This window comes from Sapajus apella, unplaced genomic scaffold (assembly GCF_009761245.1).
Source record: "Sapajus apella isolate SASKATOON/1434 unplaced genomic scaffold, GSC_monkey_1.0 scaffold2, whole genome shotgun sequence".
NCBI lineage: Eukaryota > Metazoa > Chordata > Mammalia > Primates > Cebidae > Sapajus > Sapajus apella.
This window is the reverse complement of record NW_022436942.1, coordinates 70,458,045-70,471,062: the sequence shown is the minus strand read 5'-3', so window position 1 is coordinate 70,471,062 and position 13,018 is coordinate 70,458,045. Positions and strand designations below refer to the sequence as shown.

General features: G+C 46.4%; 1 protein-coding gene across 9 annotated transcripts in view; it reads left to right on the top strand.

Moving 5' to 3' along the window:
* Nucleotides 1-1,768: 1,768 nt before the first annotated feature.
* HECTD4 (HECT domain E3 ubiquitin protein ligase 4) overlaps nucleotides 1,769-13,018 on the top strand; it is a 231,704-nt gene continuing 220,454 nt past the window's right edge. For 8 of the 9 annotated variants that reach the window (XM_032240131.1, XM_032240112.1, XM_032240155.1 and 5 more), the window contains exon 1: nucleotides 1,769-2,229. In XM_032240131.1, coding sequence (XP_032096022.1) covers nucleotides 2,050-2,229 — 180 coding nt within the window. In that variant the 5' untranslated portion in view covers nucleotides 1,769-2,049. The remainder of the gene's footprint in view (nucleotides 2,230-13,018) is intronic. The other variant, XM_032240140.1, reaches the window with a different exon arrangement.

Below are 13,018 nucleotides of genomic sequence, written 5' to 3'. Positions count from 1 at the left end.
GGGTTCAGGCAATTCTCCTGCCTCAGCCTCCTGAGTAGCTGGGATTACAGGCACGCGCCACCATGCCCAGCTAATTTTTTGTATTAGTAGAGACGGGGTTTCACCATTTTGACCAGGATGGTCTCAATCTCTTGACCTCGTGATCCACCCGCCTCGGCCTCCCAAAGTGCTGGGATTACAGGCTTGAGCCACCGCGCCCGGCCTCTTTTTCCTCTTCTTTCTTTTTTTTTGAGACAGAGTCTCGCTTTGTCGCCAGGCTGGAATGCAGTGGCGCAATAACGGCTCACTGCAAACTCTGCCTCCGGGGTTCAAGCAATTCTCCTGCCTCAGCCTCCCAAGTAGCTGCTGGGACTACAGGCGCACGCCACCACGCCCAGCAAATTTTTTGTATTTTTTAGTAGAGACGGGGTTTCACCATGTTGACCAGGATAGTCTCAATCTCTTGACCTAGTGATCTACCCATCTCGGCCTCCCAAAGTGCTGGAATTACAGGCGTGAGCCACCGCGCCCGGCCTTCTTTCTTCTTTTCCTCTTTTTTGAGACAGGGTCTTGCTCTGTTGCCCAGGCTGGAGTGCAGTGGCATAATCTCAGCTGATTCACTGTAACTTCTGCCTTCTGGGCTCAAGCGATCTTCCTGCCTCAGCCTCCTGAGTAGCTGGGACTTATGGTGTGCACCACTAAACCCAGCTAATCTTTGTATTTTTAGTAGAAATTGAGTTTCGCCATGTTGGCCAGGCTCGTCTCAAACTCCTGACCTTGTGATCTGCCCACCTTGGCCTCCCAAAGTGCTGGGATTACAGGCGTGAGCCACCGCGCCCGGCCCTCCCTAATGCATTTTTCTTTATACATACAGTTTTCTTTTCTTGCTTTTATAAAATGGGACCAATGGGCATATATATGTTTTTGGTGGGGAGGGAGAGAAGGAGTCTCCCTGTCACCCAGGCTGGAGTGCAGTGGCAACATAATAGCTCACTGCAGCTTCCACCTCCTGGGTTCAAGAGATCCTCCTGCCTCAGCCTCCCGAGTAGCTGGTACTACAGGCAATTGCCACTGTGCCTGGCTAATTTTTTATTTTTTGTAGAGATGGGGTTTCCCTATGTTGCCCAGGCTGGTCTTGAGCTCCTGGGCTCAAGCAATCCTACCTCAGCCTTCCAAAGTGCTGAGCCACTGCACCTGGCCTAGTGAGCATATTTTAAGGTGTATGTCAATTCGTGTGTAACACTGATGGAATTAACATAGCAATAATTAGAACCGCCACTCATGGAGTACATATTAAGTGCTGGGCATTGGGCACCAAGCATTGTTGACAAACCGCTTTATTTTCAGCAGGTTTTGAGTGCTTACTGGGCACTAGAGTTTTCAGGAAATAAGAATCACCTACTATGCGATTCTCCCAAGTGCTTATGAACAAGTGTGCAGCGCCGATGCTGCGTCAGCCTTTTGCCTGCATCTCATTTAAACATGAAAACAAGGTGTGATCTCTATGCTCTGCCCAGGGTAGGGGCGCGGGCCCGAGCAAGGGGTGCACACCTGAGTAGGCACAAGAAGGGGGAGGCGGCGTCCTCTTCCCTGGTGCGCTGCAGAGCTAAGGCGACCCTGAATGCCCTCAGGGAGAAGGGGCAGACGGAGGTCAGGCTGAGGGCAAGCGGCAGCTAAGGGCAAGCCGGAGGTCCAGGCCACCCGGGCGGCGGGGTCTGCGGAGCGGTGGGCGGGGTGGCGGGCGGGGCCTGTATTGTCCGCTCCGCGGGGCATGCCGGGAGCCCCGCCCCCAACATGGCGTCTCACTGACAGTTGGCTGCCGAGCGGCAGAGGCGGATCCTGCTCTTGAGGGCGGCGGCGGCTGCGGCGGCGGGGCCGGGGTCTCCCGGGCTGAGGTCTGGGGGATGGCGGCTCGGACCGCCTAGGGCGGAGCTGCACGGGCGAGGCGGCGAGCGGGGCGCCGCTGGCGGGCGCGGAGGCCGCTGCCATGGACTGGTGATCGCGGCAGCTCCTGCTCTGTCTCCCCGGGCCGGGCGTCTGCTCATCAGCGCCAGGACCTCAGCTGGGGCCATGGGCTCCTCGGCGGCCGCGGCGGCGGCGGCGGCAGCGGCGGCCGCGGACTCGGCGCAGTGGCTCTCGGTGAAGGAGGAGACCATATTCCTGCACGACGGGCTGATCCGGGTCACCGACCTGGCGGAGCTGCCCAGCGAGATCCTCGGGGCCCCGGAGGCCGCCGACACCGACCTGGAGGTAAGCGAGGCGGCCCCCGGATCCCGCCATCAGACTGGCCCACCCGTCCAGCTCCCGGGGGTCGGTCTCCAGTCGCGGGCCTTGCCTCCCGGTGGCTGCCGGGGCAGGTGTGTGTGGGCGCGGGGCTGGCAGGTTGGGGCCGCGGCCGCAGGTCTGCAGACCGCCCGCGCCTCTCTCTCTCCTTTCCTCCCTCCCCCGGGCCTGGCGCCCGTCCGGGGATTTCATTTGTGGTTTCCTTTTGAGCGTTCCGACACCCGGCATTTTATTAGACTAGCCCCTGGCTCGGCCTTCATGCCCCGGAGGAGCCGCCGCCACCACCCGGGCCCTACCTCCCCTACCCCAAGGGCCCCCTGGACCCACTTCCAGGGCACATTCAGGTTGCTTAGCTTTAGGAACATTTTCATTTTCACGCTGTGCACCCTCTCACCCTTTTCTTCCCCAGTTCTGTGTTTTTTGTTTTTGTTTTTGTTTTTGTTTTCCGGGAGAGGGTAGTGGCAGCTGCGGGTCCGCGATGGGCAATCCAGCAACTTCTCTGTGTCGTGCCTCGGATAGATTGACACGGGGCCTTTGTCAGGGAAGCGGGCGATGTGGATAACGAGAGGGATGCTCCAGCGGCCCTCTGTGCGCTCTCGGCGAAGGGTCACGGGCGCGTTAGGCCGCAGGGCCTATTTGTGCGCCAGGGGGTCGCCGAGCATCCCGGGTTCAGAGCTGTGGCAGGTGCAACAGCAGATCTCATTTGAGTTGCTTGGCCTTGCGGACAGAAGGGAACCAAATGTGCCTGGTTGGTGGGAACTTTCCATCGGCTTCACTTGGGTTCGTGTTTGCCCAGCGGTAGGAATACTGGCAGTGTCATTTCATGGAGGCCAGCGGATGCTGACACCGCTCCCCCTCCACTTCGTGGGATGACATTTTGATGTGTAGGTAGCATGGGGTGTCATCAAATTTTTACAGCCTTAAGGAGGGCTTTCTGGGGTAGGGCGCAGAGAAGATGGCCTATCTTCTGGCTATAAACGGAATGCGAGGAATCTTTTGTGTTTTGCGGTTTTGCATGCAGTTTGGCTTTCCGCACAACGAACATTTATAGAAATGAATTAAAAGCCATTACTGTATGTTTCTGGAAATGGCAGTGATCCGATCGTGGTGGCTGAGACATTTGGACGTGCTTGAGATGCGAATACGTTCCACTGTATTTTTGTGTCTGGATTTGAGGTTGCTTCAGCACTTCTGTTGTGAACTCTTAATTGACTTATTTTACAATCTAGTCACCAAAAAGAGGAGGATATAATTGGCAGGGAATTCCTGACATGGAATCATCCTTTTATTGTGTCTCATTTGGGCCTGTTCTATAAAAAGCAAGGTGTGTCTGAGTGTCTTATCTGCCTGAAAACTCAAGGGGTATTATGCTATCATAGTGGAATCTTTTGATTTAATTGGCTGTGTTGTGTGTGGAAGGTGGGAAGTGGATGCTCTTTGTTTCTTTTCTTTTCTTTTCTTTCTTTTTTTTTTTTCTTCTCAGACGGAGTCTTGCTCTGTCGCTGAGGCTGGAGTGCAGTGGTGCGATCTCAGCTCACTGCAACCTCCACCTCCTGGATTCAAGTGATTCTCCTGTCTCAGCTTCTGGAGTAGCTGGGATTACAGGTGTGCGCCACCACGCCCGGCTATTTTTTGTATTTTTAGTAGAGACAGGTTTTCACCATGCTGGCCAGGCTGGTCTGGAACTCCTGACCTCTTAAACCACCTGCATTGGCCTCCCAAAGCTCTGGGATTACAGGCATGAGCCACCACACTGGGCCTATGCTCTTTGTTTCTTAAAGACTAATCCAAGTTCACGGAACCAATATATATGTCATTTATATTTATGTGATTTATTTATTTTTAGGATTAGAAAGAGTAGGATTAGTTAAAATAACTGTGCTGTTAAGTTGGTTTTCCTAAAATGTTTACTGTATAAATGTATTGGCATGAATTTGTCACCTATTTCCACAGAATAGGTGGTTTTAAAAGGAAAGAACCTCTCTGGCCTGCTAGATTTTTTTTTAAAAATTGCTTTTTAAATTTATGGTCTGATTTCTCAGAAATTAGTGTATGTATGGGTGATAAACATTTACGACTGGTAGTGGTGAATAACTTTTTCATTCTTTCTGTGGTATATAGGCTCCATGGTATCAGGAGAAATAGATAGCTAAGAATATTTTTTGTGGCTATTAGATTTTTATTTGTGTGGGTGTATTCATATATTCATATATTATATATATAATTTTTTAATTTTTATTTTTTTATATTCTGAAAGCCTCTCTCTGTTGCCCAGGCTGGAGTGCAGTGGCACCCCCTCTCTCAGCTCACTGTAACCTCCACCTCCTGGGTTGAAGCAATTCTTCTGCCTCAGCCTCCCAAGTAGCTAGGATTACAGGCCTGGGCCACCATACCTAGCTAATTTTTGTATTTTAGGTAGAGACAAAGTTTCACCATATTGGCCAGGCTGGTCTCGAACTCTTGACCTCATGTGATCAGCCTACTTTGGCCTCCCAAAGTGCTCATATTTAATTACTTAATAATGTTGATTAAATGTATCCTACATATCAGGCATTATCTTATTAAATTCTCAAAAGAGTCTAACAATTGGAAATATTGCACTCATTGTACAGATGAAGGAAGTAAAGTGCAGAGTAGGTATTCGACTTGCTCAAGAACACATAAAGAGCTTGCACGTTAACTTAGTTCTGTTCACTGCACATCTGCTCCTCATCATAATACTTTACTGCTTCCAACAATGTATAGTATTTGTATTTGCAGTTATTTTAAATTTCATAACTGGCTACAGAAGGAGGAATAAACAGATATCTCTGTTTTCTTTTAGTAACTGTTTCTTTTTCATATTTGAGGAAGATTTGTGGTTTATTAATTTTTTAAAAGCTATCTTTTGAAATACCACCACACCTATGAAGTACAGTCTTCCAAGCCTCTTCTTCCAGTAGACATTTGGGTGAATAATCGCCATTTTCCACAGGGTTTTATAATATGTAGAATCCTTCAGTTAACACTTTTGGATTATGAGGGATGGGATTCAAGTTGACTAATTTATGACTGGCAACCTTAATGCAGAAGATTGCAATAGAGAGTCTTAGAATTTTAGAGCAAGAAGAGATTTTAGAGATAATAACTTCCCTCATTTTAAAAAGAAGTTATCTCAGATCAGGAGAGTTTACGACTCAGTCACTATAGCATAGCTAGTTGTGGCAGGGCAATGACTAGAACCTGGCTTTCCTGCCTTTGGGCTTTAGTGTTCTGTTCACCCTGTAAGCACTGCTCAAAGTCAATCTGAACAAAGAATCCCTTCTAAGAAGTAGATCAACATTGACTTAGTATTTTAATTTAAGCAGTTGAAAGTATTTCAATTAAAATTTTTCTTCCCAGTAAATTCTTTTTCTTTTTCTTTCTTTTCTTTCTTTTTTTTTTTTTTTTTTTGAGACAGTTTCATTCTTGTTGCCCAGGTTGGAGTGCAGTGGTGTGATCTCGGCTCACTGCAACCTCTACCTCCTGGGTTCAAGTGATTCTCCTGCCTCAGCCTTCCAGTTAGCTGGGATAACAGGCATGTGCCACCATGCCCAGCTAATTTTGTTTTTTGTTTGTTTGTTTGAGTCTCGCTCTATCGCCCAGGCCGGAGTGTAGTGGCACGATCTTGGCTCACCGCAACCTCCACCTCGCAGGTTCAAGCAATTCTCCTCCCTCAGCTTCCCAGGTAGCAACTGGGACTACAGACGTACGCCACCATTCCTGGCTAAGTTTTTATATTTTTAATAGAGACGGGGTTTCTTTGTGTTAGCCAGGATGGTCTCAATCTCCTGACCTCATGATCCGCTCACCTCAGCCTCCCAAAGTGCTGGGATTACAGGCATGAGCCACTGTGCCCAGCTAATTTTGTATTTTTAGTAGAGAATGGGTTTTACCATGTTGGCCAGGCTGGTCTTCAACTCCTGACCTCAAGTGATCCGCCCGCCTCAGCCTCCCAAACTGCTAGGATTACATGCATGAGCCACTACACCCAGCCTCTTCCCAGTAAATTCTAAACAGGTTATTATTATTATTATTGTTATTTTAAGATGGAGTCTCTTTCTGTAGCCCAGGCTGCAGTGCAGTGGCACAATCTTGGCTCACTGTAACCTCTGCCTCCTGGGTCCCAGTTCAAGCAATTCTCCTGCCTCAGCCTTCTGAGTAGCTGGGATTACAGGCATGGGCCACCATGCCCAACTAATTTTTGTATTTTTAGTAGAGATGGGGTTTTACCATGTTGGCCAGACTGATCTTGAACTCCTGACCTTGTGATCCACCCACCTCGGCTTCCCAAAGTGCTGGGATTACAGATATAGGCCACTGAGCCTGGCTTTTTTTTTTTTTTTTTTTAAGCAATAAATAATGTTTAATCAACGAATTCATTCAACAAATATTGGTGGAATTTAGAAGTAAGCTTGGCCAACCGTCCTGGATGCTGGGGATATAGCAGTGGATAAAATAAGATCCTTGTCCTCAAAAAGCTTATAATATAGTGGGATGATATAGACAATGACAAATATATAACATGGCATATAGGCAAATGATAAGTGCTAAAGAGAAAAGTATAGCTCAGTAAAGAGATGGAGAGCATAGGAAAGAGGGCTCTGTTTTTTTAATTTTTTTTTTTTAAATTAGAGATGGGGTCTTGCTATATTGTCCAGGCTGGTCTTGAATTCCTCCTGGCCTCAAGTGATTCTCCTACCCAAGACTCCCAAAGTGCGGAGCATGAGCCACTGCACCTAGCCAACTGTACTGTTTTATTTTGTTTTATTTTATTTTATTTATTTATTTATTTTTGAGACGGAGTTTCACTCATGTTACCCAGGCTGGAGTGCAATGGCGCGATCTCGACTCACCGCAACCTCCGCCTCCTGGGTTCAGGCAATTCTCCTGCCTCAGCCTCCTGAGTAGCTGGGATTACAGGCACACACCACCATGTCCAGCTAATTTTTTGTATTTTTAGTAGAGACGGGGTTTCACCATGTTGACCAGGATGGTCTCGATCTCTTGACCTCGTGATCCACCCGCCTCGGCCTCCCAAAGTGCTGGGATTACAGGCTTGAGCCACCGCGCCCGGCCTATTTTATTTTTAATTAATTAATTTAATTTTGAAACAGAGTCTCTCACTGTTTCCCAGGCTGGAGTGCAATGGTGCCATCTCCACTCACTGCAGCCTCCACCTCCTGGGTTCAAGCAACTCTCTAGCCTCAGCCCCCTGAGGAGCTGGAATTACAGGTGTGTACCACCATGCCTGGCTAATTTTTGTATTTTTAGTAGAGATGGGGTTTCACCATGTTTGTTAGGCTGGTCTTGAACTCCAGACCTCAGGTGATCTGCCCGCCTCGGCCTCCCAAAGTACTGGGGTTACAAGTGTGAGCCACTGCACCCAGCCTGCCCTGTTTTATATAGGGTGGGCACGAAAGGAAAGCCCAGGATGGCTTCTGAGCAGAAACCTGAAGGGAGGGAGGGAGTATACCATATGGCTACCCAGGAAAGAACATCCCATACAGAGAGGACAGCAAGAGCCAAGTCCTTGAGAGGGAAGCATCCTCAGCATATTTGGAGCTCTGAGCTCAGTAAGCTAAAGGAGAGAGAAGAGATGGGGAACACGGGATGCAGAAAAAGTAGATCCTTGTAGGAGAGGGCATTGGATCTTACTATGAATGAATTAAGAATGCAGAGTGGGCTGGGCACAGTAGCATATGCCTGTAATCCCAGCACTTTGGGAGGCCAAGACAGGCGGATCACCCGAGGTCAGGAGTTCGTGATCAGTCTGGCCAACATGGTGAAACCCCATCTCTACTAAAAATACAAAAATTAGCTGGGCATGGTGGTGGGTGCCTGTAATCCCAGCTACGTGGGAGGTTGAGGCAGGAGAATCACTTGAATCCAGGAGATGGAGGTTGCAGTGAGCCAAGATCGCCATTACACTCCAACCTGGGCGACAAGAGTGAAACTCGTCTCAAAAGAAAAAAGAATGCAGAGTGAGGCTTTTTCATGTCCTTTAAAATAGCCATTTGTTAGAATATGTGAAAAAAGGCAAAGAGAAAAAAAATAGCTCTTTGTATTGAATTTTATGTTGCTGGTGGAAAGCAAAGGCATATAGGATTTCTTTTTCTTTTTTTTAGACAGGAGTCTTGCTCTATTGCCCAGTCTGGTGTGCAGTGGCACAATCTCAGTTCACTGCAAACTCTGCCTCTCAGGTTCAAGGGCTTCTCCTGCCTCAGCCTCCTGAGTAGATGGGATGATGGGCGACCATCACTCCAGCTAATTTTTTTTTGTATTTTTAGTAGAGATGGGGTTTCACCAGGTTGGCCAGGCTGGTCTCAAGCTCCTGACCTCAGTTGATCCACCTGCCTCTACCTCTCAAAGTTTTGGGGTTACAGATGTGAGCCACCATGACCGGCTTAGGAAATTTTTTTAGAATGTTGAAATAAATATACATTTAAGAGAAATAAAAAAGCAATAACTCAGAAATGACATCTCAAATGTTATTGTATTTTGCATTGCATTTCATAGAACATTATTCTTTTTAAAATAAAGGGATTTTGGCCGGGCGCGGTGGCTCAAGCCTGTAATCCCAGCACTTTGGGAGGCCGAGGCGGGTGGATCATGAGGTCAAGAGATCGAGACCATCCTGGTCAACACGGTGAAACCCCGTCTCTACTAAAACTACAAAAAATGAGCTGGGCATGGTGGTGCGTGCCTGTAATCCCAGCTACTCAGGAGGCTGAGGCAGGAGAATTGCCTGAACCCAGGAGGCGGAGGTTGTGGTGAGCCGAGATTGCGCCATTGCACTCCAGCCTGGGTAACAAGAGCGAAACTCTGTCTCAAAAAAAAAATAAAATAAAATAAAATAAAATAAAATAAAATAAAGGGATTTTAAGATGAGAAAAAAAGCAGTAGCTTACTTGTGGAAATTCCAAAAGCTTTCTGCTTCCTATCCCATTTTTCTTTACAAACTGCAGTTGGGAACAAGCAGGCATCGTATAAAAGGGTGTTGACAGAGAAGGTGATTGACTTACCCATGGTGGCTAAGATATTTCTTACTCCACGGTTGAGGTTCATTTTAAATTTAAGCATTTTGGTTACTGCTTCTCATATTTCATTGTGTTTGCTTGTAAGTACTTCCCCTCTACCCTGCCTCACACACACAAAAACTTGAACATTCATATTCAGGTCAGCTTTATTTGTGACTGCCCAAAGCTGGAAACAATCCAAATGTCCATCAGCAGGTGAATAGATAAACAAATGTGGTATATCCATACAATGGAGTATTACTCAGCAACAAAACAAATGAACCATTGGTACTCACAACATGGATTTATGCTGAGTGGAAGAAACCAGACAAACAGGAGTATGTACTGTAAGACTCCATTTATATGACATTCTAGAAATGCAGACTAATCTGTAGTGGCTGCCTGGCGATAGAGGCAGGAAAGGATGAGAGGGACGAAGTGTAAAGGAACATGACGAAACTTTTTGGGTGATGGACATTTCTCTATTTTGATTGTTTTACATTTGTATGTGTGTCACAACTCTTTAAATCACACACTTTTAATATGTGCAGTTTACTCTATGCCAATTATATGTTAATTAACAAATGAAACCTAAAAGACACAAAAGGGTTTTTGTTTATTATTTTGTTTGTTTTGCCAAATAAGGAAAGGAGCATTTGGGTTTGACGTTGATCAGCTGAAATAGTCAAGGCTTTAAATACTTATCATACACTCAAGTGAAATCTTCACTCAAGTGGAATCTTTGAGATGACATTCAGATTTATGTTGAGCTATTCTAAGAGGACACTGCTAGCCTGTGTTTCCTTTGAGCAAAATTTATGTACTTTTATAGAATTCTAGATTTGAAATAGTTAATGAGTAAGTGAATAAACTACCCTTGTTTACCAGTAGTGTTGATTACCATGCAATTAATGAGCACTGTAATAGGAGTCACTGAATCTTGGTGCAGTGTTCTGTGAGCTTGGGCAAAAGGCCCAACAGGCTCTCAGGCTTGTCTAGCTCAAGCTGTAAAATGAGAATAAAGTATGTCAGGGCTGTGGGAGATAGTATTGCCTTGAAGTTAAAGTCAGATTTAAAGAGTCAAACTGGAATTGAAATTCTAGCTCTGCTCCTTGCTTGCTGTGTGACCTTGGGCAAATTCCATACCTCTTTTAAAGCATATTTTTCTAGAGACAGGATTTCACTCTGTTGCTGGCTGGACATCACTAGTGTGATCATAGTTCATGGCAGCCTCACACTCCTGTGCTTTAAGCGATCTTCCCACCTTAGCTTCCTGAGTAGCTGGGACTACAGATGTACTACTAATTTTTTAATGTTTTATAGAGAGGGAATCATGCTATGTTGCTCAGCCTGGTTGTGAACTGGCCTTGAGCAATCCTCCTGCCTCAGTCTCCCAAAGTGCTGGGATTACAGGTGTGAGCCATCACACTTGGCCAAATTCCATACCTTCAGAAATCCCAAGTTACTTTTCTTTTCTTTCTTTCTTTTTCTTTTTTTTTTGAGACAGAGTCTTGTTCTGTGTCGCCCAGGCTAGAATGCAATGGCACGACTGCTGCTCACTGAACCTCTACTTCCCAGGTTCAAGTGGTTCCCCTGTCTTAGCCTCCTGAGTAGCTGGGATTACAGGCATACATGACCATGCCCAGCTAATTTTGTATTTTTGGTAGAGACAGTGTTTCATCATATTGGCCAGGCTGGTCTTAAACTCCTGACCTCAGATGATCCGCCTGCCTCAGCCTCCCAAAGTGCTGGGATTACAGGCGTGAGCCACCATGCCCAGCCCCTAGTTACTTCTTCTGGTGAATCTTCTTAGTCATCATTGTCACCATCTCTTCCACTACCATGACAACAGTGCCAGCATATTGAGTGGCAGATTTTGTGCTAAATACTTCACATCCATTATTTCATTTAATCCCCACAAAAAACATGAGGTTGATACTGGATTATCTTTATTTTTATTATTATTTTTTGTTTGTTTTTTGTTTGGTTTTGTTCAAGATGGAGTCTTACTCTGCCACCCAGGTTGGAGTGCAGCGGCGTGATCTCAGCTCACTTCAACCTCTACCTCCTGGGTTTAAGCAATTCTCCTGCCTTAGCCTTCCGAGGCCCATGCCACCACTACCAGCTATTTTTTGTATTTTTAGTAGAAATGTGGTTTCACCATGTTGGCCAGGCTGGTCTCGAACTCCTGACCTCAAGTGATCCGCCCTCCTCAGCCCTCAAAGTGTTGGGATTACAGGCCTGAGCCACCATGCCCAGCCAAAGATTATCTTTATTTCATGAATGAAGAAACTGGCACAGACGAAAGTTAAGTAACTTGACGATGGTCAGATAGTTAGTGGCAAAGCTAAGTCTGAAATAGATCTGATTCCAGCCCTGAGTCCATACTCTTGAACTATTATGTTATACTATCATCATCTATAAGAGTATGATAATGGTAAGGCTAATGTCAGAATGAATAAGATGGATGTGGCCAGATGTGGTGTCTCAGCACATTGGGGGGCCAAGGAGTGGATTGGAGTTTAAGAGCAGCCTGGACAACGTGGCAAAACCCTGTCTCTACAAAAAAATACAAAAAAATTAGGGCCGGGCGCGGTGGCCCAAGCCTGTAATCCCAGCACTTTGGGAGGCCGAGGCGGGTGGATCATGAGGTCAAGAGATTGAGACCATCCTGGTCAACACCGTGAAACCCCATCTCTACTAAAAATACAAAAAATTGGCTGGGCGTGGTGGCACGTGCCTGTAATCCCAGCTACTCAGGAGGCTGAGGCAGGAGAATTGCCTGAACACAGGAGGCGGAGGTTGCGGTGAGCCGAGATTGCGCCATTGCACTCCAGCCTGGGTAACAAGAGCGAAACTCCGTCCCAAAAAAAAAAAAAAATTAGCTGGGCTACTGGTAGCATGCACTTATAGTCCCATCCCAGCTACTCAAGAGGCAGAGGCTGAAAAATCGCTTGAGTCCAGGAGACAAAGGTTGTAGTGAGCCAAGATTACATCACTATATTCCAGCCTGTCTCAAAAAAAAGAAAAAAAAAAAAAAGATGGATGTGGGCTGGCTGTGGTGGCTCATGCCTGTAATTCCAGCACTTGGGAGACCAAGGCAGGAGAATTGCTTGAGGCTAGGAGTTCAAGACCTGCTGAGGCAACATAGTGAGATCCCATCTCTACAAAACATTTTAAAGTTAGCTGGACATGGTTGGCTAATTAGGAGGCTGAGGTGGGAGGATCACTTGAGTCCAGGAGTTGGAAGAGGCAGTAAGCTATGTGCCACTGTACTCCAGCCTGGATGACAGAGTGAGACCCTGATACCAAAATATTTTTTTAAAAAAAGATTGTATTTAGATTATGTTTAAAGTGTATTGACTCTCTTCATTTTTATTTTTTTCTTTTTTTTCTTCTTCTTATTTGCCACCCTCTGGAGACCCTCTTTAAAAGGTGCTATGTTGTTTGGAAGTTGTCTTATGCATATTCAGTCAGCTGCCCATTGTGTATGAAAGCAAAACTATCCTATCAGCATTACTTTTTCTAGAGTAGTGGAATAGTTTTTTGTTTGGTGATCCCTGTGGAATTTTCTTTTTTTTTTTTTGAGACAGAGTTTTGCTCTTGTTGACCATGCTGGAGTGCAATGGTGCGATCTCAGCTCAGCTCACTGCAACCTCCACCTCCTGGGTTTAAGCGAGTCTCCTGCTTTAGCCTCCTGAGTAGCTGGGATTACAGGC